This window comes from Rhinopithecus roxellana, chromosome 1, assembly GCF_007565055.1.
Source record: "Rhinopithecus roxellana isolate Shanxi Qingling chromosome 1, ASM756505v1, whole genome shotgun sequence".
In the NCBI taxonomy this organism is placed as follows: domain Eukaryota; kingdom Metazoa; phylum Chordata; class Mammalia; order Primates; family Cercopithecidae; genus Rhinopithecus; species Rhinopithecus roxellana.
The window spans coordinates 54,527,195-54,554,384 of record NC_044549.1 but is presented as its reverse complement, the minus strand read 5'-3'; the positions used below and the strand labels follow the sequence as shown (position 1 = coordinate 54,554,384).

At 53.8% G+C, this 27,190-nt stretch overlaps 2 protein-coding genes across 4 annotated transcripts; one reads left to right on the top strand and one right to left on the bottom strand.

Annotated features, from left to right (window-relative positions):
• Window positions 1-5,024: 5,024 nt before the first annotated feature.
• Window positions 5,025-14,497, bottom strand: RRP9 (ribosomal RNA processing 9, U3 small nucleolar RNA binding protein). The gene is made up of 15 exons (XM_030934175.1): window positions 14,189-14,497; window positions 13,834-13,916; window positions 10,374-10,480; window positions 9,958-10,025; window positions 9,837-9,878; window positions 9,432-9,558; window positions 8,673-8,797; window positions 8,499-8,591; window positions 7,905-8,005; window positions 6,934-7,068; window positions 6,789-6,851; window positions 6,227-6,372; window positions 6,068-6,147; window positions 5,303-5,376; window positions 5,025-5,194 (listed from the first exon to the last, which is right to left on the bottom strand). Exons 1-15 carry the CDS (start codon window positions 14,273-14,275, stop codon window positions 5,101-5,103), a joined length of 1,425 nt encoding a protein of 474 aa, XP_030790035.1. The 5' UTR covers window positions 14,276-14,497; the 3' UTR covers window positions 5,025-5,100.
• A 257-nt stretch (window positions 14,498-14,754) lies between these two features.
• Window positions 14,755-21,283, top strand: PARP3 (poly(ADP-ribose) polymerase family member 3). Of its 3 annotated transcripts, none has more exons than XM_030933992.1 (11): window positions 14,755-15,485; window positions 15,788-15,974; window positions 16,522-16,647; window positions 16,818-17,006; window positions 17,206-17,338; window positions 17,426-17,652; window positions 17,922-18,071; window positions 18,280-18,366; window positions 18,600-18,777; window positions 20,166-20,321; window positions 20,722-21,283. In XM_030933992.1, the coding sequence occupies exons 2-11, from the start codon at window positions 15,795-15,797 to the stop codon at window positions 20,889-20,891; spliced, it is 1,596 nt and encodes a 531-aa protein (XP_030789852.1). In that variant the 5' UTR covers window positions 14,755-15,485; window positions 15,788-15,794; the 3' UTR covers window positions 20,892-21,283. The 3 variants fall into 3 exon arrangements, with proteins under 3 accessions (XP_030789852.1, XP_010363355.2, XP_010363357.1); XM_010365053.2 differs by having other exon boundaries at window positions 15,106-15,120; window positions 15,793-15,974; XM_010365055.2 differs by having other exon boundaries at window positions 15,440-15,485; window positions 15,793-15,974.
• Window positions 21,284-27,190: the final 5,907 nt, after the last annotated feature.

Here is a 27,190-nt window from a genome sequence, read left to right as displayed (position 1 = left end):
CCCACCCAGTATGATCCTCTTACTTGGGTCTATATGAGAAGCAAAGAGATGAAGGTCCTTGCACTCCAAGGGCACAGGAAAGATCCCACATTTGGAACCTAGGGTGACTAGAGAGCTGAAGCCCAGAATGGAGGGAGGCCTAGATGGGGAAGAGACCCAGGGACTGGGGGATTGGTGGATGAGGTGACCCTAGAGGCCAGGTGGGTGCTGGGGCCTTGAGTACCACCAAGACCAGCTCAGCCTCTAGCCAGTGGGCAGGAAGGAGGCACCCCAGGGGCTGAGGAGCAGAGGGAGATGCCATTGAAGGGGAGGTTGGAGGATGCGCTGGGTGAGGGAGCTAGGGCAAGCATGGTGGAGTGAGCCTCCTGGAGCTGGGGTAAGGGATGAAGCACAGGGAGCAAGACACAGGCCCCTCAGGGCCACTGTGGGTGACCACTGAGCACAGAAGTACCAGCATCCTGGGGTACCATTCTCCCATCCCACCCCCACAATTCTCCACCTCCTCTACCAGAGTTTCCCCCAGAGGTTCTCAGTAGGCCCCTTGAGGGAGGGCTGGAAAAGGGAGAAGAAAGCAGGACTCAGTGAGGGTCCCAGTGGGACCAGCCCTCTGCTTGTGCTCCCAGGCCCACGGCCTGCAGAGGAGGAAACACAGGTCTCCTGGGAATGGGCTGTTCTAAGGCAACCCTCAGCCCCTGCCTCAGGCATTTCTTCTGCAGCAGCCCCAGCCCCATCCCCAGATAAGTGACCCTCACATGCAGCCCCTGGCACAGCAGCCTCCCAGGAGGACCCAGGAGTTTACTTGGTGGATCCTGCACCTTGGGAAGCCCCATGGCCCCCTTTAAAGATCTCTACCTGATCTATATCCACCTGTGGTCCTCACCTGATCTTATGCAGTCACCTTTGCTAGCCAGTCTCTTCCTTCATCTGGCTTCTTGCTGACAGAATCTGAGCATTTTCCTCGTTTGTGTCCCCAGATGCTAAAAAGTGCCAGCACAGAGCAAGTACTAAATAAATGCTCATTGAATGAATGAATTTTATAAAGTAAAAGAGGACCAGATGCTTCTGTAAGGAGACCCAAGGCCCTAAAGTCCCAATACCCTTTTCTCCATGCCTAGGGACAGGTCCTGTCACTGTGCTTCCCTGTACCCAGTGTCCCCAGAAAGAGGTGGGGGTGAGCAGGAAGTGACTGGGCTGGGATTGAGGAAGCTCCGCATTGGGGAAGGTGGAGTTCAGCACTGGGAATTGGACAGCAGCCAGAAGAGCCAGCACTGGAAAGGTAGGGGTGGGGAAGACAAATGAGGCAGAGACGTGCTAGACTAAGACGGGTTGAGAGAGGCAGGGCATTTAGCTGCCAGCCAACCCCATCCTGCACCAGCTACCCCTCTGTCTTACTCACCTCTGCCTGGGGTTTCTGTCCACACACTTCTCTAGTCAGGAGGCCCTGGAAAGTGGCTCATTGAGGAAGATTCTCTTGTATTAGGCCTTTGCAGATGATTCCAAGACTGGGGGTGCTCTTCCCCCAGATCTTCCCAGAATTCAGGTCTCATGGGATGTCACTTCTCCAGAAACCTTACCCAGTCTCTGTCCTCTCACTCTGCTTGACCTCTTCATAACACTAATCATCTAGATTTCCATTGTGTCTGCTTATTTACATGCTTTATCCCTTCAGAGGGTAGGTTTCTTGAATGTAGGAACTATTTCTTGTTCATTTCTGTATCCCCATAACCTAGAACAGGAGCTGGGGCTTCACTGGAACACAACAAAGTTTTGATGGACGGATGGATGGATGGATGGATGGATCGATGGATGGATGGAGGAATATGCTACAAGGTGCAAGGGATAGTTTTCCAAGAGAAATTGGAGTTACACTTTCAGAAGGAAATGGGAATGAGCACCTGGCAGACCACACAACAGGTATTGAAGACATATTACTGTCACCATCTCCATAAAGTGGCCTCAACCCTTCTTGTTTGTGGAAAGAAGGTGGGCTGCCAGCCCTCTTGCCTTCACCTCCCTGATTTCTAGTTTCCCTTTTGAAGTTAGGATTGATGGTAGATTCCCCCAGAATGACAGTGATTTGGGTGGTTCAGAGGTTCAGACCGTACTCCTAGGCCCATTCTCAGGCAGAAGGGAAGAGTGGATACTGGCTGCTCATCTGTCATGCCAACCTCCTAATAGTGGCCAGGGGGTGGCCAGCTGCCGTGGCTCATGCCTGTAATCCCAGAACGTTGGGAGGCCAAGGTGGGCAGATCACTTGAGGCCAGGAGTTTGAGACCAGCCTGACCAACATGGTGAAACCTCGTCTCTACTAAAAATACAAAAATTAGCCAGGTGTAGTGGCTCATGCCTATAAACCCAGCTACTTGGGAGGCTGAGGCATGAGAATCACTTGAACCAGGGAGGCAGAGGTTGCAGTGAGCCAAGATCTCACCACTGTACTCCAGCCTGGATGACAGAGCGAGACCCTGTCTCAAAAAAAAAAAAAAAAAAAAAAAAATTGGCCAGTGGACTAGGGTCTGGCTGTTCATCCCTGACTCTTCCTGCACCATTAATCAGAGTCTGAGGTTGCCCTCTAGCACATCCTCTGCCAACTCAGGAGTAAGAACAGCCTAGCTCTGGCAGGAGAAAGGTGCAGTGATATTCTGGACTGGACAAGTAGACTATGTGGATTCCCTGCCGACATATCCCATTTCTGTGCCCTTCACAAAATAACATGACAGTTACTCCCATCAGGAGATGAAGTTTCCTTCCCTTGAATCTGGGATGCCCTGCCATTCCACTTTGGCCAACTGAATGCAATAGAAGTGCCATATCCAAGCCTAGACCTCTAGACGACTTGCATGCTTCTCTCCTGGCCTGGGCTAGCCTGCTGGAGAATGAGAAATCACATATGGAAGTGCAGTTTTCCCAGTGTGTCCATTGCCAGTCAACCTCCAAACATAGATAAGTCAAGGTCAGCAGAGCTTCAAACACACAACTGACTGCAAAGTCATGAGTAAGTTCAGCTGGAACCAGAAGAAACCCCCAGCTGGGCTCGGCACAGTGGCTCATGCCTGTAATTCCAACACTTTGGGAGGCTAAGGTGGGCAGATCATCTGAGGTCGCGAGTTTGAGATCAGCCTGACCAACATGGAGAAACCCCGTCTCTACTAAAAATACAAAATTAGCCAGGCGTGGTGGCACATGCCTGTAATCCCAGCTACTCGGGAGGCTGAGGCAGGAGAATCACTTGAACCTGGGAGGCAGTGGTTGCAGTGAGCCGAGATTGCACCATTGCACTCCAGCCTGGGAAACAAGGGCAAGACTCCGTCTCAAAACAAAACAAAACAAAAAACAAAACAAAAACCCCATTGGCCTACAGATCCATGCACACTAATGGTTCTAAACCAGTTTTAGGATGGTTTGCACCCAGCAATAGCTAACGGATGCAGGAGCCAGGAAGAACACCTACTCAATCTCAGCCTGAGAGCTAGGTGGAATGCAACCCTCCTGGAACAGCCAGATTTTGGCCAAAGCGGAAGTGAGGGGAAGGGTCCTGGGAGAGGTTGAAGGCACCATATTTGCTGATAGCAGCTCCTGCTCAAGAATCCAATAGCAAGGAAGCCCTGACGGAGCAAGGCTGAGAATAGAAACCATGGGAGAAGTTATCTTCACTTTGAATCCGGAGTCCTTGCTTTCATTTGATGAGAATGTACTTAGGAAAGTGTTCTGTCGTTCAGGAGCTTCTCTGTGTTGTTTACAGTGTTCTTCAGGTGTTCATGACATTGCTAAGCTCAATTTGAGACGGGACACAGGAGTGAGTGAATTCTATCAACATCTCATCTGTAATAGGATTTTTCAGGCTGGGCACAGTGGCTCATGTCTGTAATCCCAACACTTTGGGAGGCCGAAGCAGGTGGATCACCTGAGGTCAGGAGTTCAAGACCAGCCTGGCCAACACGGCAAAACCCCATCTCTACTAAAAATACAAATATTAGTCAGATGTGGTGGCATGCACCTGTAATCCCAGCTACTTGGGAAGCTGAGGCGGGAGAATTGCTTGAACCTGGGAGGCAGAGGTTGCAGTGAGCCGAGATCATGCCACTGCACTCCAGCCTGGGCAACAAGACCGAAACTCCGTCTCAAAAAAAAAAAAATGATTTTTCAGAGGCTCAACCTGAACCTGACCCCTCTGGCCCCAGGTTAACTGCAGGCAGTCTGAGGGGGAGGCCTCGTGAGCATGGGGTCAAGATGAAGATGTGGCTTCATCTCTCAGGGGACCGTACCACTCCTTCACAGGTTCAGGGCCCCATGGGCACAGGGCTTTCCCTTAATACCCTCTTCTCCTTTTTCCTGACAGGAAGGAACCTCACTGTGCCTCTACACCTCCAGTCCACCTCTGCCTCCTCCTCACTGGCTTCACCCCACAGCAGGAGGGAGCAACCCACTCGGTGAAATCAGAGAGAGTGAACATTCCTTTGACTCGCTTGCCTGGCAGGTAGGTCCTGGCTGTGATGAGCACTGTAGCCTGGTTCTGACATTCAGACCAAAGACAGAGCTCTTCCCAACTTGGACCCCTGTCTCCAAACAGTAAGCCTACGGTCCAGGGTCCCATTCACACTCCCACTCCCGACCCCCCCACCTCAGGGGCAGTCTGTCCCCTCCAGCTTCCTGACCTGACCTGGGAGAGGAAGCCAAGCCAGTTTGACATGCAGGTCCTGTCTAAAGCCCAGTCCTGACCCCTGCGCCAGCCCTTACAAGCCATGGCTTCTGAGCTGAGGGGTGAGTAGCTTCTGACTCCAACCACCCAAGAGCAGTGGTGGGCAGCTAGCCTGATGAGGTCGTGCAGGACACACAGGGACCAGAAGCCAGGAGCCAGTTGAGGTCTCCATCCCAAGTTCTTTGGAAAAGGATAACAGCCCTCAGGCTAGCAGAGGGGCAGAGCTAGGAGACTGCTGGAGTCCTGTCCCTCCCCAGGCCGCCTCCCACCCAGTCCCTGATGCAATCCCACCCCACCTCCTGCCAAGAAGCTACAAGAGACAAGGCCCAAAAGAGGAGGCTTTTAATACAAAGAGGGTGGGGCATGGCCTGGGAAGGACTTAAATAAGGAGGGTAAGAGTGTCAGGAACCAGCAGCTGGGGGTACAGGGACCCTGCGGAGTGGTATGATGCAGACAGAATTCCGAGCCTCTTTGATTCTCCACCATCGGCCAAGCCTGCAGATAGCGCAAGAAGCAGTTGAGACTCGGCCCAGTCTCCACCCCATTTCCACCCAGCTGTCCAGCCTGCACCACCTTACCTGAACCCTTGAGGGCCACACGTACCTGTGCTCTTGCCCCACCCCAGCCACTAGGAAGTCCCCAGAGCTGGAGAACTTGAGGCTGTTGATAAAACCCACCTGAGCAGAGAGAGAGACAACACAGAAAGACATTAGAATGCCCCTCCACCACCGTCCTCAGCATCACAGTCAAGGGCCAGGCCTTACCAGGCCTGGGTTAAATCCCTGCTCTGCCTCCTGCCACCTGGTGACACAGGCCAGTCCTTCACCTGTTGGGGCCTCAGCCTCCACATCTGCGAGATGGGGGTAAGCAGAGCACAGGGCTAGCAGTGAGTTTGTGAGGATGAAGGAGGCAGTGTACACCAAGTATGGCCTGAGGCTGGCTCCTGGTGGTGGGGCCCTGGAGACCCCATGACTGTCCCCATTGACCTAGACCCTGCATTCTCAGCACACATCACTGACAGATCCTGCCACCCTCCCCCAGGTCACCCGAGTGTGGACAGTAGGGTCCACATGCTCTAGCCTGGCACCCAATCTGGCACCAGCGGTGCAGAACCCATCACAGGGCCAGGTCTCCATGCCTCTGCCCATGCTGCTCCTGACTTGTACCCCAGCACCCTGGACAGGGCCTAGGATAGGAAGCAGAGCAGAGCGGGGAAAGTGAGGAGGGTTCCTGCCAGGCCCTGTGCTACGAGCTGGCCCTGCCCTGAGAAGGTTCCCTTCTGGCAGGAAGACAGACCTTAAAGAGCTAATTCCAGGGGCCTCAGCAGTGTGGCAGAGACAGGCTGAGCATTCAAGCCTACTTACTCACCAGGGGAATGTCGCAGAGAAGGTCAAGCTGCCGGAAGCCTTCCCCACACTGCCAAAGCCGCACGCAGGAGCTGTGGGAGCCTGGGGAGACGAGAACAGTGAGCAACCCCCGCACCGGCCCACCCGGCGACCCCTCCTCCCTGCCTCTCAGGGCACCCACCTGTAGCCACGAGATCTGTGTTGAGGACGGCTGCCACCGATGATATCCAGAAGGGTTGCTCCAGGCCTGGCTCTCCCCGCAGCCCGTGAGCTTCACGCTGCAGGGCAAGTGGTCGCTTCTTGGAGAGGCCCCACAAGGCCACAGAGCTGTAGACAGGGAGGGAATACAGCAGTGAGGGGGCCAGAGGCAGAAAAGGCCACACGTGTAACACAAAGGATTAATGCTTGAGGGGATGGGTACCCCATTTCCCATGACGTGATTATTACGTACTGCATGCTGTATCAAAACATCTCAAGTACCCCATAAATACATATACCTAAGTACCCACAGAAAATTTTTTTTAATTCTAAAAATAAAGAAGAAAGGCCACATGACAGGAAGGGATCAACAGCACACAGCCCAGACAAGGTCATCTGAGCTCTCTGCCTCAGCATCCTCATCTATGAAAAGAAGTTACAACAGCTCCCCCACTGGGGGTGCCCTGAGGCAAGCTCAGGGCCCCATGGGCAGCCAGCGCTCGGGAGCAGAAGCCGTGGCCAGAGACATCCAAAGGAGCTCTTACCCATCGTCCGCGCCAGACACCATGTGCTCCTCATTGATTAGGTGGATGCAGTCGATGGAGCCCCTGAAGAAAGGGGCTGTGAGGGGCGTGGCCCAAGCCCACCCCCAACCCATGTAGCCCCCACTGGCACGGCAGGCCACCTTACTGGTGGCCATAGAAGACAAGCTGGGACTCCTCGGGGATCTTCCACACACGTACAGTCCCATCCCGGCCCCCAGCCGTCACACAGCACTCCCGGCTCAAGGCATCCAGAGCAGCCACTGTGTCCTGGTGTCCAAAGCTGGAGGGCCAGACACAGCAGGATGGGGTACTGCGTGAACTCAGCACGTACACTCACACACCCTCTCCCACGCCCTCCACATACCCTCTCCCATACACACTCACACACCCTCTCCCACGCCATCCACATACCCTCTCCCATACACACTCACACACCCTCTCCCACGCCATCCACATACCCTCTCCCATACACTCACACACCCTCTCCCACGCCATCCACATACCCCTCCCATACACACTCACACACCCTCTCCACGCCATCCACATACCCTCTCCCATACACACTCACACACCCTCTCCCACGCCATCCACATACCCTCTCCCATACACTCACACACCCTCTCCCACGCCATCCACATACCCTCTCCCATACACACTCACACACCCTCTCCCACGCCATCCACATACCCTCTCCCATACACACTCACACACCCTCTCCCACGCCATCCACATACCCTCTCCCATACACTCACACACCCTCTCCCACGCCATCCACATACCCTCCCATACACTCACACACCCTCTCCCACGCCATCCACATACCCTCTCCCATACACTCACACACCCTCTCCCACGCCATCCACATACCCTCTCCCATACACACTCACACACCCTCTCCCACGCCATCCACATACCCTCTCCCATACACTCACACACCCTCTCCCACGCCATCCACATACCCTCTCCCATACACTCACACACCCTCTCCCACGCCATCCACATACCCTCTCCCATACACTCACACACCCTCTCCCACGCCATCCACATACCCTCTCCCATACACACTCACACACCCTCTCCCACGCCATCCACATACCCTCTCCCATACACACTCACAGTGTCTCCACGTAGGAGTTCTCCGCCACATTCCACACCTTCACGGAGCGATCGTGCGATGTGCTGTAGAGCTGGTGGGTGCCTCTGCGGAACGCCAGCCCCTAAGGGTGCATGGGGAGAGGACAAAGGGGACCTGGACTACAGCAGGCAAGAGACAGTTCAGGCCCAGGGAGGACTTCCCAAAAAGCAAGCCATGTAGCATGTCCTGTGAGGCACTTTTGTGCAGCCCAGCTGTATTGCTCAGGTTGGAGTGCAGTGGTGCGATCATAGCTCACTGCAGCCTCCATCTCCTGGGCTCAAATGATCCTCCATCTCGGCCTCCCAAAGTCCTAGGATTATAGGCAAAAGCCACCACACCCCGCCCAGAGGCAGCTTCTCAAGGCCCTCCCTGATTCCTGAGCAAGCTCAGCCTGGTCTCCCCCAGCTCCTCTCCATCCCTCTAGACCATTTATGTACTTTACAGCACCACTCACTACCCACTCGCTACCCCAGGATGCAGGTTCTCTGAGGACGGGGACCCCAGAAGCCAGCACTGAGCCTAGAACACTAGCATGTGCCCGCTAAAGATCCACTGGGGTAGACCCAGCTCCTCACCGACACTGCATCCCGGTGTCCTGTGAAGGTGTACAGGTGCTGGCAGCTCTGGGCCTCCCAAATGAGAATGAGCTTGCTGCGGTCACCCGAGGCCTGCAGGGATGAACACAATGACCACAGGCACCCACCGTGCACCAGACCTCCCACCTGCCCCCAGGGCCAACCTGGCCTTACAAGGTACTTGCCGTCGGAGGAGATGGCCATGCAGAGGACATGGCTGCTGTGGCCAGAGGGTTTTCCCTCGGCACCCTTCTTGGCTCGAGGAATCACATGAAGCTTCCGTCCACTCTCCACGCTCCCTGCCATTGGGGATGGGGGAGAAACTACTGGGATGGGGGACTAGGGCTGGCTGGTAACCTCCCTCAAGGGGCAGCATGGAAAGAAGAGCCATGGCAAAGGTCCCAGACTCCGCCAGAAGACCTGGCTCAGCCACCATGAGCCTCCGGACAAGCTGCCTCAGTTTCCTCATCTATGAAGAGGGACATTAGTGCCAAACAGCAGCCATGAAGCCCAAAGAAGAGAAGAGATGCACAAGGGCTTTGGGATTGATGGTGTGAGCTCTCCTGTTACTACAGCGGGTGGAGAAGGAACTGCTCAGCCAGCAACAGATGGGAACGCAGGAGGACCGAGCACTCAATCCAAGGACTGCACAGCCTCAAATGTCTTCTAGTCCAACCACCCACCTGCGGCATTAATTCCCATTAAATCATCTTCCTGACTTTGCCAGAAGGTCACTAGGGACAGGGAGCTCATAAGCCCTGCTGCTGGGCAGCAGCTTCCACTGTCACCCAGAGAGCACCTCTAGGGCAGCAAACCTGCTTCCAGAGACTTCTCCACTTCAGGGCTCAGCCTGCCGTGGATCACTCCCGCTGCCCTGACCGGCCCTCCCAGATTTTCCCTGAGGGCTGCAGCCCCTCCCAGGCACTCACTCACACTTAATGATGGTGCAGTCTTTGGCGGCAGAGAAGATGGCCGAGTCATCGGGGGTGATGACCAAACATGTGACAGAGAGCTGGTGCCCCCGTAAAACACGAATGTCAGCTGAGGCTGGGGCCTGGATCTGGGCAGACAGGTGCTGGGTCACTGCGGGAGTGGCATAAAGGCACCACTCCACCAACCCCACCACGCAGTCTTGGCCTTTCCTACCCAGGCCAGAAGGAAAACAAGACCCAAGGCTACAAGGACCAGCTCCTTCCCTGACCGGATAGGCCCAAGTGTCCACCAAGTTCCAGGGCAAAGACTCCCACACACTGAGCCCACACTGAGCCACCTGCCCACCAGCCCAGGTGGGGTCCCCAACTCCCTCTAACCTTGTACCGAAGTACCATGCCTACTCACCTCCTTTGCCACCGACTTCTGCAGCCTGCCCCTCTGCTCGAGCTGCACGGAGAAGAAATGGATGAGACCCTGGGAGCAGATCAGCTCCACCCCCGCCCTCCCCAACTCTCCCTCCACTTACCACATCCTCCTTCAGGCGCCCTGCCACCTGATCCTCCTCAAATGCACGGGCCTCAGCCTTCTCCTCCTCTGCGCAGGACAGACCAGACCAAGTAAACTGAGGCTGAGATGCCTCTTTCCCCTTCCATCCCACTGCCGCAGGGCAGGGTGATGTGGGAAGCTCCAGCTGCCTCAGCAGAGGGGAGGGCGGGCTGGAGGGTTTCCTCCTGCCTTTACTTATCGGATCAGCCCCCTGCAGGCTCCCCAGGAGGCCCATGAGAGCTCCTGGCCACCCCCACAGAGCAGCCAGCACTGACAGCCCGGGTACCCACTGGAAACCCATGTCAGTCACCCATCAAGTGGCTGGGGTTGCAGCAGCGGGCAGCAGAACAGCACAGGCACAAGCCCTGCCCATGACTAGCCTGCCCACTGGCTCACCTTGCTGACGGAGCTGCTCTAGGTAGAGCTTGGCCAAGCGCAGCTTCTTTTCCTGTGCAGTTTCCTCCAGCTCTTCCTCCTCCTCTTCAGGCTTCCTTGGAGCTAGGCTTTGGGCAGGAAGGGGCTGGGTCTGAGGGGCTCACCTTGTTCCTGTGGCCACTAGGATCGTGCCTTCTGAATGCTCGCCCTGCCATCCAACCTTTCCCATTCCCTGCCAGCCCACATGGCCGGTGACTACACAGCAGAAAACTGAAGGATGTGACTCCCCAAACTAAAAGGCCCCACTCAGTGCCCCACGTAGGGGGGGAAACAGACCCAAATCCCAAAGAGATCACTAAAGACTCTCAACTCTGGGGGAAAGAGGAGGCTTCCAAGAGAAACCAGGCTTCCAAAAGAAATCAGGTCACATACAAAGAGTCAGGAACCAACATGCTCGGGCATCTCAACAGCAATATTGAGAATAAGACAAAGGAGCCTCACACACAAACCTTTGAAGGAATACACTGACCCCTAAAATGCCATACCCAGTCAAACAATCAACGACGACACTGCCACGTATGCAAAGTGCCACAGAACTTTCTCCCTCTTTCTTAAGAAGGATAGAGGATGTGCTCCCCAAATAAGAGGGTAAACTTGGAAAGAGAAGGGAAGGGATACCAGAAACCAGAGATGCGACACAGAGAGCAGAAAAGATGACACCATCCCCAGACATGACGGGGGCAGTCTCGATCAGATCCATGGATCCACCAGGCAGACACACCAGGACTGTCATCACCACAGCACCATCCTTTACCCTGGGAACAAGGTTTCAAGTGAACCTTGACCGTTTGGGGATTGACCCTTACTGGTGAAGGTACTGCTTTCCCTTCCATGACCCAGCCCTCGTGACCAGCTGAGAGTACTCACTTCACTCAAAGATAGGTCCTGCTTTGACCTGCTCCTGGGAGCTGGGGGTAGGTCATGGGCACTCAGATGCAGAGAATCCAGGGCAGCCCATTCCCTCTGATCATGTGCCTGCAGACATCTAGTCTCTGTCCACTCCCCTAACCGGGTTTCCCAGGACTCACTTGTAATCCTGCCCCTGACTTCCCCAGAAGGGACCTCGAAAACTCTCAGCAAAGCCAAAGCTGGACCATGCCCCAGAAATAATTCAGTGCCCTGTGCCTGGCAAGCCTTCAGCCAACAGGGCTGGTGCTGCCCTTCCCTTACACAGCCAAGAGACCTGTGTTAACTTCAGACTTCTACTCAGTTTCACCACACCAATCAATCTATTGTTGAAGGATTCATACGCATGAGGCAGAACGCTAAAGAAACGCAAGGGAAGACACACTATGATTCCATTTACAGGATATGCTAGAAAATGCACGACTCCAGGGGCAGTGGTTAGCAGAGACTGGGGGAGAGGGAGAGGGGCTGACTACGAAGGAGCAGGAGGAATTTTGGAGGGTGATAAAACCCTTTATCTTCAGGGTAGCGGTGGTCACAGGACTGTGTGTGTTTGTCAAAATTCACTGAACTATAACTTTAAAAAGTGAATGGTACTGTATGTAAACTATACCTAAATGGAAAATACTAATTTTTTAAAAGAAGAGCAAAGAAACCAAAAAAATGATTAACTCAAGTTAGGAATGACAGTTGGGGGTTCTAAGTTTCTGCAAATGTTCTAGTTCTTAACCTAAGTGGTAAGTGTACAGAGATTCACCAATTTACCACTACTCTCTGTAGTACAAATACATCTCGTTCATTCTTCTGTATCTAACACACTTCACAACACAACATTCTAAAAATATTTAAAAGCACTTAGCCACACTAGTCTGTCACACACTCACCCACAATAACCTTTGGATTAAGAAAAATACATTAATGGATGGGTGTGGTGGCTCACGCCTATAATACCAGCACTCTAGGAGGCTAAGGTGGGTGGATCACTTGAGGTCAGGAATTTGAGACCAGCCTGGCCAACATGGTGAAACTCCATCTCTACTAAACATACATAATTAGCCAGGCATGGTGGTGCAGGCCTATAATCTCAGCTACTCAGGTGGCTGAGGCAGAAGAACCACTTGAACCTGGGAAGCAGAGGTTACAGTAAGCCAAGATCACACCACTGCACTCCAGCCTGGGCAACAGAGTGAGACTGCCTCAAAAACAAAAACAAAAAAAGTACATTAAGTCTTTCTGTGAGCAAATTAAGGCAACACATACTCAATCTTAGAAGAGAGGTTCTAAAGTCAGCTCACAGGGAAGGCACTAGGATTCTCTGGTCCAAGAGCCTCCCACCCACAGGGTCAGGCCTGACCCCTTGCCTGACCCTTTGAAATCCTGCAAGCAACCACACCCATCACTTGCAGAAATGAGGGAGGCATTCAAAGCCCTCTACAATTTGCATGCACCTATGACCAGCCCTCCTGTTTTTGTGTGTGTGTGTGTTTTTTAGAGACAAGGTCTTGCTCTGTCACCCAGACTGGAGAGCAGTGCATGATCATAGTTCACTGCAGCTTCAACTTCCTAGGAAGGGATCCCCCAACCTTAGCCTCCCGAGTAGTTGGGACTACAGGTGCAGACCACCATACCCAGCTAACTTTTTTTATCTTTGTACAGACAAGATCTCGCTATGTTGCCCAGGCTGGTCTCAAACTCCCGACCTCAAGCAATTCTCCCACCTTGGCCTCCCAAAGTGCTGCGATTACAGGCGTGAGTTACCAGGCCCAGCCCCCTTCCTTCTTTCCTAGTGCCCATTCTGGCACACTTACACCTCAGACTTTCCTCTGATCCCTGAATGCCTTCCCTACCTCTCCATGACAGACTCCTCTTCATCTCTCAAGACCCTATTTAAATGTCCCTCCTCTGTTCCCAGAACACACAGCTATAAGATACACATCTCACCACAACACTGTCTTCACCTGCCTGCCTACCTTTGCTGTTCCCTGAAGGCCTTCCCTACCTCTCCGTGAAAGACTCCTCCTCATCTCTCAAGACGCTATTTAAAAGTCCCTCCTCTGTTCCCAGAACACACAACTATAAAATACACATCTCACTACAACACACTCTCTTCACCTGCCTGCCTATCTCTGCATTTCCAACAGTAAAGACAGTGCCTGGCGCGTTAAGAGACGGGGAGTCCAGTAATTGTGAAATTGCAGGAAAACTGGCAAGGGAAGAGAGATGCAAGAAATACTTGACAGCTTTGTTCTGTTTTCCTGCAATTTCACAATCAGTCCAGTCCCTGCCAAAGACTAAGGAGGTCTCAATGGCCTCGGATTGGGGCCTAGGGTCCTTCCCACCCAGAGACCTCGCAGAAACGAGACTGCAGGACCAGAAACTAAAGGAAAGAGCCACGATCTCAGAGCCAAGGGCCAGAGTCTTGGGTTCTAGGCGCAGCTCTGCTCGGACTCACTGAGTCTTCCATACACCATGGGCCTCAGTTTTCCCTCCCACTACGTGCAAAAGAATAGCTCACCTCTCGCTCTCAGAGTCGCTGGAGATCTCCTCATTCATTTTGCCGCCACCCTTGGATTTGCCCCTGTTCCCCGCAGAGTCGGCCTGGGAATTATACGGTCCTTTCTTTGGTTAGGGGTCCCGACCACGCTGGCATGACCAAGGGCCCCCTCGGGTCCCTCAGAACCCCAGAACTGGGAAAGGCGGTGGCTCCCGGGTTAAGCGCACGGCTTTCTAGGATTTGGCCCGCGGAGAGAGGGACGAAGCTGAGTCCAGCAGGGATCCTGGGGGAAGGGCCCGGACCCAGGTCCCCTGGATGGGATGACGGTTGTCCCAGTAGCAGGGCTGACCGCGGGCCTCAGAAGCGCCATGCTCACCTTTCGCCGCCGCTTGCCGGCCCCCGCGCCAGCCCCGGCCCCAGAGGCCGGCTTTCCCCGCTTACGAGCTCCAGCCGTTGCCGACATGCTGCCCACCAGGTGTGTAGCAGCAGCCGCCGGGGAACTCACGTGGCAGCTGAACCCTCCCAGCTCCCCAGCCGCATGGCAAGACCCCGCGTCCTGATAGGCTTCCACCGCCCGCCGGGCCCCGCCTCCTACTGCTCCATTGGGTCCTTAGGCAGGCTCTGCCTCGCCCCCAAGCACCCATAGGATGCACGCTTGTGGCCCCGCCTCCTGAAGTTCCTAGGCTCCCGCACCAGGCTCGAGTAGGAAGCCCGCATCTCCCGGGCGCTTCCGGCCTGAAGCTGTGGCGCTTGCGCTCTGCTGCTGGCCGACTTCGAAGTCGGAGGAAGAGCCTTCTCTGTGTTTGCGCGCCTTGGCCGCTGGGGGGCGCCAGAGACGCGGAGTCCTTTCGCGTTCTAGAGCGTGACTCCTCCCCTCCTTGGGCAGCCCGGCACTAGACCCAGCGGGGATCCAAGCAGCCCCGGGGAGAGGGAGGCTGCGTCGTTACCCGGGCCCAACGTCACTGGGCGACTGGCAGATGCGTGCTGCAGGCCCCGGCCACCGGAGCAGCGCTACGGATGCGACTGCCCTGGCCTTGGATATGCCAGATCGAGTGTCCACCCGTCCGTGGGACTGGTCGCCTGACTCGGCCTGCCCCAGCCTCTGCTTCACCACACTGGTGGCCAAATAGCCGATGTCTAATTCCCCACACAAGCTCATCCCCGGCCTCTGGCGATTGTTGGGGAATTCCCTCCCTAATTCACTCCTAAGGCTCATAGAGAGTTGTTAGACCTGGAACTGCCCAGGTTGGCGCACACAACCAGGTGGGGTGGCAGCCAAGACCTCTCCCATGTCCCTGCTTTTCTTAGGTGAGTGTCCTACGGTCCTGCCCACAGCCCTCCGCAGGGCAGGGCAGGGCAGGGCAAGTCCTGGTGGGACTGGCCTTTGCCCTCTGGCAGTTCAAGACCACTGATCTGGAGTTCTGGCTCCTCAGAACTCTTGAGTCTATTGGGAAGGACCAGCCTGGCCTTCCCAGCACTGGATTCTAAGCTCCGGGAGGATAAATCTGGCCCCAAGAATCCTGCTCCCAGGAGCCTCTGCCCACCCTCCCCCATAGCTCGGTGACTCAGCCCGGCAACCATGCCAGGGCTGAACTAGCTGACACAGTGGGAGGAGCCCTGAAGTGGAAGACAGAGATCCTTCTTTCACTTTCCCTACCCCTCAGGACACCCAGGTGAGCTGGAGAGGGTAGGGAGCCAGGCAGACCCTGTTGACCCGAGTGGGCAGACTGGACAGAGTCCTAATCTTGCACTTGGGACTGGGGAAAGGGGCGTTTCTGAGTGACAAATAGCCGGGTGTGGTCTGGGACTGGGAATGCTGTCAGGGTGGACAGAGGATGCAGTGGGAGGCCACCGAAGGGCCAGCCTGGGGTGGGGCAAGTTGATGCTGTGCTGACCCAGGGCGGGGATGGGGAGTGAGAGTGGGTCGTTAGGGATGAGGAGACCATGGAGGCCTAAGGGCCTCTCTGTGCCCTAGGACAGCCATGGCTCCAAAGCGGAAGTGCCCGGTACAGACTGAGGGCCCTGAGAAGAAGGGCCGGCAGGGGGGAAGGGAGGAGGACCCCTTCCGCTCCACCGCTGAGGCCCTCAAGGCCATGCCCGCAGAGAAACACATAATCCGTGTGGATCCAACATGTCCACTCAGCAGCAACCCTGAGACCCAGGTGAGCTGCAGTCCCCAGTCAGGCCCAGAGCCTGCCCGCTGATAAGCACAAACACACCCAGGCCACCCCCTTAGGGCTCAGTTCTGGTTTTGGAGCCCAAATGCCCCCAGTAAGCGCCAGAGCAAGGCCATGTTCTCCTGACCCTAGACGTCAGGGCTGTGTCCCATCAGGTCCAGGCAGGTCACGTCTGCCCTTCAGACCCCATGCAGGCCTCCCCCCACCACACTTAGGGAAAGGCTCTGACTATATCAGTCTCCTGTGTGCTCGCCCATGTCCCCTCAGGGCAGAGCCATGTCCCTCTCAGATTCCCCCATTCAGGGCCCAGTTGTGTGCCCCTGAACTCCCCACACCCCCATGTCAGGGTTTAGCCATGTCCTCTCACACCACATCCCCGAGGGAAGAGCAGTGACCACCCAGGCTTCCAAGACAGGGTCCCTCTGACTCCCACTGCTGTTGGACTCCTGTCCCCATCAGAGCCCTCTCGGTGTGCAGCCAGGCACCCCATCTGACCCCAACCAGACTGCCCCCCACCTCCCCTCTGGCCCAGGTGCATGAGGACTACGACTGCACCCTGAACCAGACCAACATCGGGAACAACAACAACAAGTTTTACATCATGCAGCTGCTCCAAGATGGCCACCGCTTCACCTGCTGGAACCGCTGGGGCCGTGTGGTGAGTGCCCCGCCTGCTCTGCACATACTCCACAGGGTCCCCAAAAGGCCACAGCTACTGAGTGGGGGGGCACACCCAACTGTCCCGGGGCACTCAGCACAGGGCCTGGCCCAACACACAGGCCAGCAAATGTTGATGGTGGACATACCCCTGAAGGCTGTCGGTTTCAGGGAGAGGTAGGCCAGTCGAAGATCAACCACTTCACAAGGCTAGAAGATGCAAAGAAGGACTTTGAGAAGAAATTTCGGGAAAAGACCAAGAACAAGTGGGCAGAGCGGGACAGCTTTGTGTCTCACCCGGGCAAGTATACACTTATCGAAGTACAGGGAGAAGATGAGGCCCAGGAAGCTGTGGTGAAGGTGAGATGGCCAGGGAAGGTGGGCGGGCCCTGGGCTGAGGGAGGGGACTGGTTGGAGAGTCCCCGTTGGTTGGGCTTTGCCACTGCCCAGCTGCGCAGCCTCAGCCACAGAACTCCCTTCTGGCCTCAGGCTGGCCGGTCTCTGTCTGGTGTCACGCCCTGCCCAGCTGCTCCTGCCCACATGTGCCCTCTATCTTCAGGTGGATGGAGGCCCAGTGAGGACTGTGGCTAAGCAGGTGCAGCCCTGCTCCCTGGACCCAGCCACGCAGAAGCTCATCACTAACATCTTCAGCAAGGAGATGTTCAAGAACACCATGGCCCTCATGGATCTGGGTGAGGGGTGAGAGGCAGGCAGAGTGGCAGGGGCTTCAGGGTGGCAGGGCTGTGGGGCTGAGTGTCCCCACTCCCCTGTCCCTCCAGATGTGAAGAAGATGCCCCTGGGAAAGCTGAGCAAGCAACAGATTGCACGAGGCTTCGAGGCCTTGGAGGCTCTGGAGGAGGCCCTGAAAGGCCCCACGGATGGTGGCCAAAGCCTGGAGGAGCTGTCCTCCCACTTTTACACTGTCATCCCGCACAACTTCGGCCGCAGCCAGCCCCCGCCCATCAACTCCCCTGAGCTTCTGCAGGCCAAGAAGGACATGCTCCTGGTGAGGGCTGGCAGGGGTGTGGACAGGCAGTGGGGCAGTGAACAGACAGCCTAGGCGAGCAAGATGAGGTACAGGTAGCCGAGAAGGCCCACAGGGATGGATTGCCTGGGCAGGCTGACAGACAGGTGGGGAAGGCCAGGCAGACAGATAGGGTGGGAAGGGAGATGTGGATACACAGTTTGGGTGGCTGCAGTACCAGTTGTGTGAGAGAGGATAGGGGAGTCCAGAGGTCAAGTGGGAAGACAAGCTGCCAGGGCCCATCATCCTAGGTGCTGGCAGACATCGAGCTGGCCCAGGCCCTGCAGGCAGCCCCTGAGCAGGAGAAGATGGTGGAGGAGGTGCCGCACCCCCTAGACCGACACTACCAGCTTCTCAAGTGCCAGCTGCAGCTGCTAGACTCTGGAGCACCTGAGTACAAGGTGAGTTAGACCCCATAGAGGGGCCAGGCTATCAGTGGACACCGTCCCTCTGCCCACCTGCCCTTGAGGTGCCCAGAGGAATACTCACCCTCAGCCTTCCCTTCTTGTGTCTCCAGGGCCTGAGGAGGGCTTGGGACTGGAGAAAGAAAAGAAAGGGATTAGCTCCTGAGCCTCCCACCCTGGCAACCAGATTCTGCTCTCCCCACAGGTGATACAGACCTACTTAGATCAGACTGGCAGCAACTACAGGTGCCCTACTCTTCGACACGTCTGGAAAGTAAACCGAGACGGGGAGGTGAGGGAGGTTCCTCCACCCCCTCCCCCATCACCACTGTGCCTTAGGAAGATGTCCTTGGCTTATCTGCCCCTTAGCAAATCGTGTAGCAGCTCTGGTCAGTTTCTGCCGGCCATGAGTGCGTGTGAGTAAGCAGAGGGGCGCTAGGCCTTGGTCACACCTCTGAGCAGCAGGGCAAGGCACCTGAGTGCTTGGGTGGCAGGACTCCCATTTCTCACTTTCTCTCCACTCAGGAAGACAGATTCCAGGCCCACTCCAAATTGGGTAATCGGAAGCTGCTGTGGCATGGCACCAACACGGCCGTGGTGGCCGCCATCCTCACTAGTGGGCTCCGCATTATGCCACATTCTGGTGGGCGTGTTGGCAAGGGAATCTACTTTGCCTCAGAGAACAGCAAGTCAGCTGGCTATGGTGAGGTGCCCCTCTGGGCCAAGCCCTGGGAGGGTTGGCACTAAGGTGGATTGGGCCCAGTCCTTGCCCACTGGAAGCTCATGGTGAATCCAAGAGAGGAATCCTTTAATGGTTAATGACTATAGTGCTCAGTGGGTTGTCCTGGGCTTTGGCGGTGGGGTTCTTAGAGGAAGTGTCTGATGGTCAGGGATGGCTTCCTGGGGGAGGTGATACAGATAGGATGGGTTTACCAACCAGACCTGGGAGGGGGTAAAAGGGGAGCCTTTGAGCCAAGTGTGGTGGCACGCACCTGTAGTTCCATCTACTCAGGAGGCTGAGGCAGGAGGAGCGCTTGAGTCCACGAGTTTAAGGCTGCCATGAGCTATGATCACATTCTAGCCTGTGTGACAGAGCCAGACTCCATCTGAAAAAAATAAAAATAAAAAAGAGGAGATGTCAAGGCAAGGGGATGGGCAGAGAGGCTGGGAGGATATGAGGATGTGGCAGGTCAGGGCTTCCAAACACTTCCTGATACTGGAGCCCAGAGCAATGCCTAGTGGGGGCAGGGTGGGTTAGGGGCACAGAACGATTGATGAGGCTTTATCCAGAAAGTGATGGTGAGCCTAGCTGGACTTGTCTGTAGCAGGATCCCAGTGGCTACAGCTATGGAGACAGGGGCAGCAGCCAGAGGCTGAAGGGAGGCCATGCTCTCAGCCAGGCTGGATATGATGGGTGCCTGGCCCAAGGGCTGGGAGGTGCAGGGGAGGGAGCCCATGAGAGGTGCATGTAGGACGTGGGATGGGGAGCGTGTGGGAAAGAGTCAATGCTGTCTCCAGTGACTTCTGAGTTTCTGGCCAGGAGTGTCCTCACCAAAATGACCTCCCCAGACCAGCTCCTCAGCCCAGGTTGACCTCATCATTGGAGGCCAGCTGGCCAAGAGAGCAAGGACAAAGGATTCATCCCAGAACAGATGGGGCTGAAGTTCTAGAATGCCTGAGGTCACCAACAGCAAGGGGTCCACCAGGAGGGCAGAGGAGCTTAGGAAAGAGTGGCGGGGTGGAGGGCTCAGGAGAGCCAGGGCGAGGAAGTCCCAGGTAGGGGCTGATGAGGTCAGGAGCAAAGTCAGCAGAGCAGGCCAGGGAGAAAAGCCTTTGCCCCGGGTTTGGTCACTGGGAGGCCATTGCTGACCTTGGTAAGGACAGCAGAGGGTGCAGAGGCCTGGCCATAGGGAGCACAGTAAGGTGGGAGGGAGTGGGCCGGGACAAGGAGGGAGTGACGGCTGGAGGAGAGTGAGCCTTTTCTTGCTGGAGCAGCAAAGCCAGAAGGGATAACATCGCAGCAGAGAGCGGCCCCGTGGGTCAGCAGGAGAAAGGCTGAGCTGCCCACTGGTGCCTCCCTGTGTTCTCCAGTTACTGGCATGAACTGTGGGGCCCACCATATCGGCTACATGTTCCTGGGTGAGGTGGCCCTGGGCAGAGAGCACCGTATCACCACGGACAACCCCAGCTTGAAGAGCCCACCTCCCGGCTTTGACAGTGTCATTGCCCAAGGCCACACCGAGCCTGGTGAGTCCTTGGAAGCTGGACAGTCCAAGGAGAGAGGTGGGGCTGAGCTAGGGGCTGGGACATTTTCAGGGAGGGGGCTGGGAAGAGGGACAAAAAGAAGCTTCCCTGCAGTCACTCAGTTTATCATTTGACAAATATCCACTGGTTCAACAAATCATTCCTGGGCATCCCGGAGGGCTTCAAAGAGAGGAGTCTTGACTGAACATTGAAGGATGAGTACGAGTTTCCCAGAGAGAAGTCGGGGCAGACACCACAGGCAGAAGCCCCGGCCCCTGCAGTGGTTTGGAGGTGGGCAAGGTGGGCCCTGTGACAGACGTGGAGAGCATAGGGGGCAGGACTTACTCGTAAGGCCAGGGACCAGTGACCCCTGGGCCATCCTGGCTCTTGCTGTGCCCTGCAGATCCAACCCAGGACACAGAGCTGGAGCTGGATGGCCAGCGAGTTGTGGTGCCCCAGGGCCAGCCTGTGCCCTGCCCAGAGTTCAGCAGCTCCACATTCTCCCAGAGCGAGTACCTCATCTACCAGGAGAGCCAGTGTCGCCTGCGCTACCTGCTGGAGGTCCGCCTCTGAGTGCCCGCCCTGTCCCCCGGGGTCCTGCAAGGCTGGACCGTGATCTTCAATCGTCCTGCATATCTCTGGTACCCCATATCACTCCTTTTTTTCAAGGATACAATACGTTGTTGTTAACTATAGTCACCATGCTGTACAAGATCCCTGAACTTATGCCTCCTGTCTAACTGAAATTTTGTATTCTTTGACCCACATCTGCCCAGTCCCTCTCCTCCCAGCCCATGGTAACCAGCATTTGACTCTTTACTTGTATAAGGGTAGCTTTTATAGGTGCCACATGTAAGTGAGATCATGCAGTGTTTGTCTTTCTGTGCCTGGCTTATTTCACTTAGCATAATGTGTACCATATTCACCCATGTTTTCACAAATGACAAGATTTCCTCCTTTTTTAAGGCTGAATGGTACTCTGTTATATGCACCACATTACCTCTATCCGTTCATCTATCAGCGGACACCAGGGTGCTTCCATATCTTGTGAATAGTGCTGCAGTGAACTGAGAAAGCAGACATCTCTTGAACATTCTGATTTCATCTCCCTTTGATGTATACCCAGTAGTGGGGTTTCTGGATCCATATCACCCCTTCTTACCAGGCTCCCCTGTGTCCCAGACGTCAATCCCTTCCCTCCAATCCCTGTTAGCCTTGATGTGGCTGTGGCCCCAGAGTCTTGCCTCCTGAAGTGATGGGTGTGGTAGGGGCGTATTACAGGGACACAGATGCAGCAGCCTACTCAAGGGGCACAGCTGAGAGTGGCTTGGATCCCACATCCACCCAGGCCGTCCATCCTGGCCTGGACTGCATGTCGGAGCCATGTGGTCACCAACGTAGGCTAAACTGCAGGCATGCGCAAGCAGCTTTCCTAAACGTGGTATTCTCTTGCCCCAACCTCTGCCTATCTGTGCCACTGTGCTGGGCCTGGGCCTCCAGCCACACTCCAGGGAGCGAGTGCTCACATCGGTTGATGTGGATCATGCACATACTCCTTGCCCTTCCTGGTCCATAACTGCAACAACCTGCTTCCTCCAATTGAGGCTTCCAGGGGGACCCCCACTGTCAACTCAGAGCTATTTGTCATCTGGGGACCCATGTGGTGATTCTGTCCTTTATCCCAGACATTGCCAGGTGAATCAAGCATTCCTCATGTCTTGGCACCAAACATCCCTTTGTGTCTTTTTTTTTTTTTTTTTTTTTTGAGCCTGGGTCTTACTCTGTCACCCAGGCTGGAGTACAGTGGTGCAACCATTGCTCACTGCAGCCTCAGCCTCCCCAGGCTCAGGTGATCCTCCCACCTCAGCCTCCAGAGTAGCTGGGACCACAAGTACATGACACCACACCTGGCTAATTTTTGTGTTTTTTGTAGAGACCGAGTTTTGCCATGTTGCCCAGTTTGGTCTCAAACTCCAGGGCTCAGGTGACCCTCCTGCCTCTGCCTCCCAAAGTGCTGGGATTACAGGCGTGAGCCACTGCACACAGCCTCCTTTGTGTCTTAATCTAAATGTTACAAACAAGTTGAGCATATGTGAGAGGGGCACAGCTCTGCAATCATGAAAGGAGGCTGTTCAGACAGGAATGCCAGTGATCACCAGGCAGGTCATCCTATCCACAGACAAGGGGTGCCATTGCTGGAGCAGGCCAACATCCAGGCTAGGGTTGCACATTGCATTTAGTTGTTGTGTCTCTTTAGTCTCCTTTAATCTGAAAACACTCCTCAGTCTTTTTTTTTTTTTTTTTCTTTTATAACTTTGACATTCTTGACACTTGAAGAATACAGGCCAGTTGTTTTATAGAATGTCTCTCAGTTTAGGTTTCTGTAATGCTTTGTCGTGATTAGATTTAGGTATTGCATGGGCAGGAACGCAACATAGATGATATGCCCTTAGGGAATTCCATCTGTAGGGGCATGGCCCATTCTTGGTGATGTTAAATAATTTTAATCATCCATTAAGGTGATGTCCACTATGTTTCTCCACTGTGAAGCTGCCATTTCTCCCTTTTGTAATTACTCAATAATCTGTGGGGAAATACTGTTGGGTGTAAATGTCCCTTTCCTCATCACCTTTCACCCACTAGCTTTAATATCCATCGATGATAATTGAAATCAACTACCTGAATCAATTTTTGCTAAGATGATTGCAAATGGTAGTTATCTAACTCCATCATTCCTTTTATATGTATTAGTTTACATTATCCTTTCTGTCTTTATTACAGTGTAGACTCATGGATTTTGATTTTATTCAGTGAGTTATAATCCATTACTGTCATTAGTTACTTTGATCCTCAAATTGTCCCAGATTTGGCCAGCACAAGGTCCCTTCTGTGTCCCGATCATTTTTTGAGCGCATCCTTTCTCTCTGGCATCACAAGATGTTCCAGGTTCATCTCATACAAACCTGGAATCAACTATTTCTCCGATGAGCCCTGGTTTCCTGGAGCAGGAAATGTTTAGAATCCAAGATCTGGGCAATAGATGTGCTCCTTGGTGCTGAGGTGTCATTGCTTTTAAGTCCTTTCAGCAAAGAGAGCTAAGGAATGTGTATATGTGGCTGGGCGCAGGGGCTGTCACCTGTAATCCCAGCACTTTGGGAGGCCAAAGTGGGAGGATCTCTTGAGCCCAAGAGTTCAAGGCTGCAGTGAGTTATGATTGCAACACTACATTCCAGCCTGGATGACAGACTGAGACCCTGTCTCTTAAAAAATAAAAAAGGAAAAAAAGAAAGGGGAGAGGGAATATGTATGTGTGAATAAATAACAAACACATCTGTCTATATGTATTTCTGCAGTTCCAATCAAACACCACAGAGTTCTTCCATTCTTCCCCAATTCCCTATTTCCTTGATTCTCAAACAGTAAGAACCTGGGTTTCCATCAACATCAATGTATCTACTTATTTGCTCAATCCTACACAAAAAGGAGTTTCAGAATTGCCATACCAATACCGTGTGAAAAACAAATGTTCTAAATAGAGTTTAAGATGTATCTGATCTTACTCAGTATTTTTTTTTTTTTTTTTTTTTGTCTTTATAGACTGAGGGTCCATGGTCAAAGTAACAGTTTGAATACAGGTTCAGTTGTTACTTGGATTGGTTCTTTCTCTTCAATGTAGTTATGTTATTCATTTGAAATACAGGTAGGCTCAGCCATTTCTGTCTACATTCTTCTTTGTTACTTTATTGTTTTCAATATGTGGAACATTAACATAGTTCCAAAAGGTCCATTCTATGCAAGGTGTGCTCAGAAGAGTCCTTCTATCCCCCTTACTCCATTCCTACTCACCTGCTGGAGGGAGCCAGTTTCATTAGTTTCTGATATATCCTTCCTGTGTGTGTTTTTATTTAATTTTTTTTTTTTTTTTGCAAATTTTGCAATACACACACATACATACACATGCTAACAAAGTGTTTTAATTTTTTATTTATATTGATGATGTTGAAGGGAGCATGAACTCTGCAACCCACCATAGTCCCCACCCCTCCCTGTCGCCTTCCCCAGTCCACTTTTCTCATTTGCTGTTCCCACTTGGCCCTACTGAGCTCTCTCCAGGCCCTGGTAACTCAGGGGCTGCCCCCGGCCTACAGGGCTACCTGGGTAAGGACCAAAACTTCAAAAATTCAGCTTCACTTCCTACAGGCAAATGCCCAAGTTCAAGTTGTAGTCAAGGACAGGAAGGGACACCTGTGTGGACAGAGCTCTAGGAAGCAAGTGACCTGGATTCCAGGTCCAACTCAGCTGTGTGACCTGGGACCCATTTCTCCACTCTCCGGGCAGGCCCTACTTTTCTCATCTGAATAATGGAGAACTGCACTGGAGCCCTTTGAATTCCAACACAAAATTAGTTAAACCAAGAGGTCCATGTGCTGTCTTCACCATCTAGATCTGCAGCGATGCTGACCCTGTGTCTGTGAGGGGTGCTAGGGCCACAGGCACAAGTGAGGCTCAGATGAGGTCCCTGCTCTCATGGAGCTTACATTTTAGTAAAGCAGGCTCTAATCAAATGTATGCATAAATATGAAATACCATAGCAGGTAGGGAAAGTGCTGGGAAGAAAAATAAAGCAGGATAAAAGGATTTGAGTGATGGGAAGGTGGAAAAATTTTAGAAAAGATGGTCGCAGGCTGGGCGCAGCGGCTCACGCCTGTAATCCTAGCACTTTGGGAGGCCGAGGCAGGTGGATCACAAGGTCAGGAGATCGAGACCATCCTGGCTAACACGGTGAAACCCCGTCTCTACCAAAAATACCAAAAAAAAAAAAAAAAATTAGCCAAGTTCGGTGGTGGGTGCCCACAGTCCCAACTAGTCAGGACGCTGAAGCAGGATAATGGTGTGAACCCGGGAGGTGGAGCTTGCAGTGAGCTGAGATCATACCACTGCACTCCAGCCTGGGTGACAGAGAACCCATCTCAAAAAAAAAAAAAAGGCCGGGCGCAGTGGCTCACGCCTGTAATCCCAGCACTTTGGGAGGCCGAGGCAGGCAGATCACGAGGTCAGGAGATCGAGACCATCCTGGCTAACACGGTGAAATCCCATCTCTACTAAAAATACAACAACAACAAAAAAATTAGCCAAGTGTGGTGGTGGGTGCCCATAGTCCCAATTACCCGGGACGCTGAGGCAGGATAATAGCGTGAACCTGGGAGGTGGAGCTTGCAGTGAGCTGAGATCGTGCCACTGCACTCTGGCCTGGGTGACAGAGTGAGAACCCATCTCAAAAAAAAAAAAAAAAAAAGAGGCCGGGCACAGTGGCTCATGCCTGTAATTCCAGCACTTTGGGAGGCTGAGGCGGGTGGATCATGAGGTCAGGAGATCGAGACCATCCTGGCTAACACAGTGAAACCCCATCTCTACTAAAAAAAATACAAAAAAATTAGCTGGGCGTGGTGGCGGGCTCCTGTAGTCCCAGCTACGCGGGAGGCTGAGGCAGGAGAATGGTGTGAACCCGGGAGATGGAGCTTGCAGTGAGCTGAGATGCGCCACTGCACTCCAGCCTGGGCGACAGAGTGAGACTCCGTCTCAAAAAAAAAAAAAAAGGATGGTCGCTGAAGGTCCCTCTCGAGCAGAGACCTGAATCATGTGAGGGAGCAAGCCATGGACAGATCTGCAGCAAGGGTGTTCTTGCAATGGAAACAGCAAATGCAAAGAAACTGGCTTGAAGGGCGGAAGGAACACAAGCAGACTGCTGTGGCTAGAAATACTGCGGGCAAGGAGGAGGGTGAGCTCAGAAAGGGGCAGAAAAGGCAGATAAAAGGGCCTGGCTCCCATCACAGAGGAGCCGAGATTCTATTCTGATCTATTCTGATGACGGGAAGTTCTTGGAGGTATGAGAGCTGGGTCATGCCCCCATCTGCTTTGTTTTTAGAGGGATCCACTTCAGCCACTGTGTAGAGAGTGGACTGTAGAGTATATGTCAGTTAACATCCAGTCAGCAAAACAGAAATTACCTAGGTATTTCAGACAAGGGAAATTTGATACAGGGAAAGAATTGAATGACCAAATGGGGGATGATGAGGCAATCCAAAGATTAGCAACAGCCAGAAGTCATTACCACCCTAAGACTGGAGAGATAAAGGAAGTGAATGGTGTTCTGATCCCAGAGGCTAGGGTCGCCCTGCAGGAGCCAGAAACACAGAGGGGGCCACCTGAAGGGAGCCCCTGGCTGAGCTTCAGAGGGCAATAAATCCTGGCTTCTTCCCTCCTCCCATCCGCCAGTCTTTTGCTGGTAACTTTCATTGGCTGAACATACCCAAAGTCAGTTGACAAAGGAGCCTGGGAAATATAGTTCCTAGGAAGGCACTGGGAAAGAAGGGAATGAATCTGAGGGCAAACAAGGCAGATGGCCAGCACAAGGTGCAGGAGCCGAGGCCAGGAGACCAGCTAGAAGGATGCTGAAATGGTCCAGGTGAGAGGTGGTGGTGGCTGGGACCAGTTTGATGGTGATGGTGAGAAATGGCTGGATTCCAGAGACCTCAGCGGATTGGATATAGGGCGTGGGGGAGAGGGAGGCATCCTGAGATGGAGTTCACCAAGATGGAGAAGATTCTGGGAGGAGCAGGCTGCTGGGGAGGGGTCAAGAGTCATGGTTCTGTTTTGGACATAGGAAGTTTTAGATGCCCATTAGTGAAAGTCCTGGGGGGAAATGTTGAAAAGGCAGCTGGATACCCAAGAAAAGAGGAAGAGGCTTCAGATACCAATGCAAGCTATCAGACTATAGATGGGGTTTTGCCATGAAACTGTGTGACTACACCTGGGGGCATATGCCCTACTGGAGTTATATGGCTTTCCATGAGCCAACCACATTGGGGCAG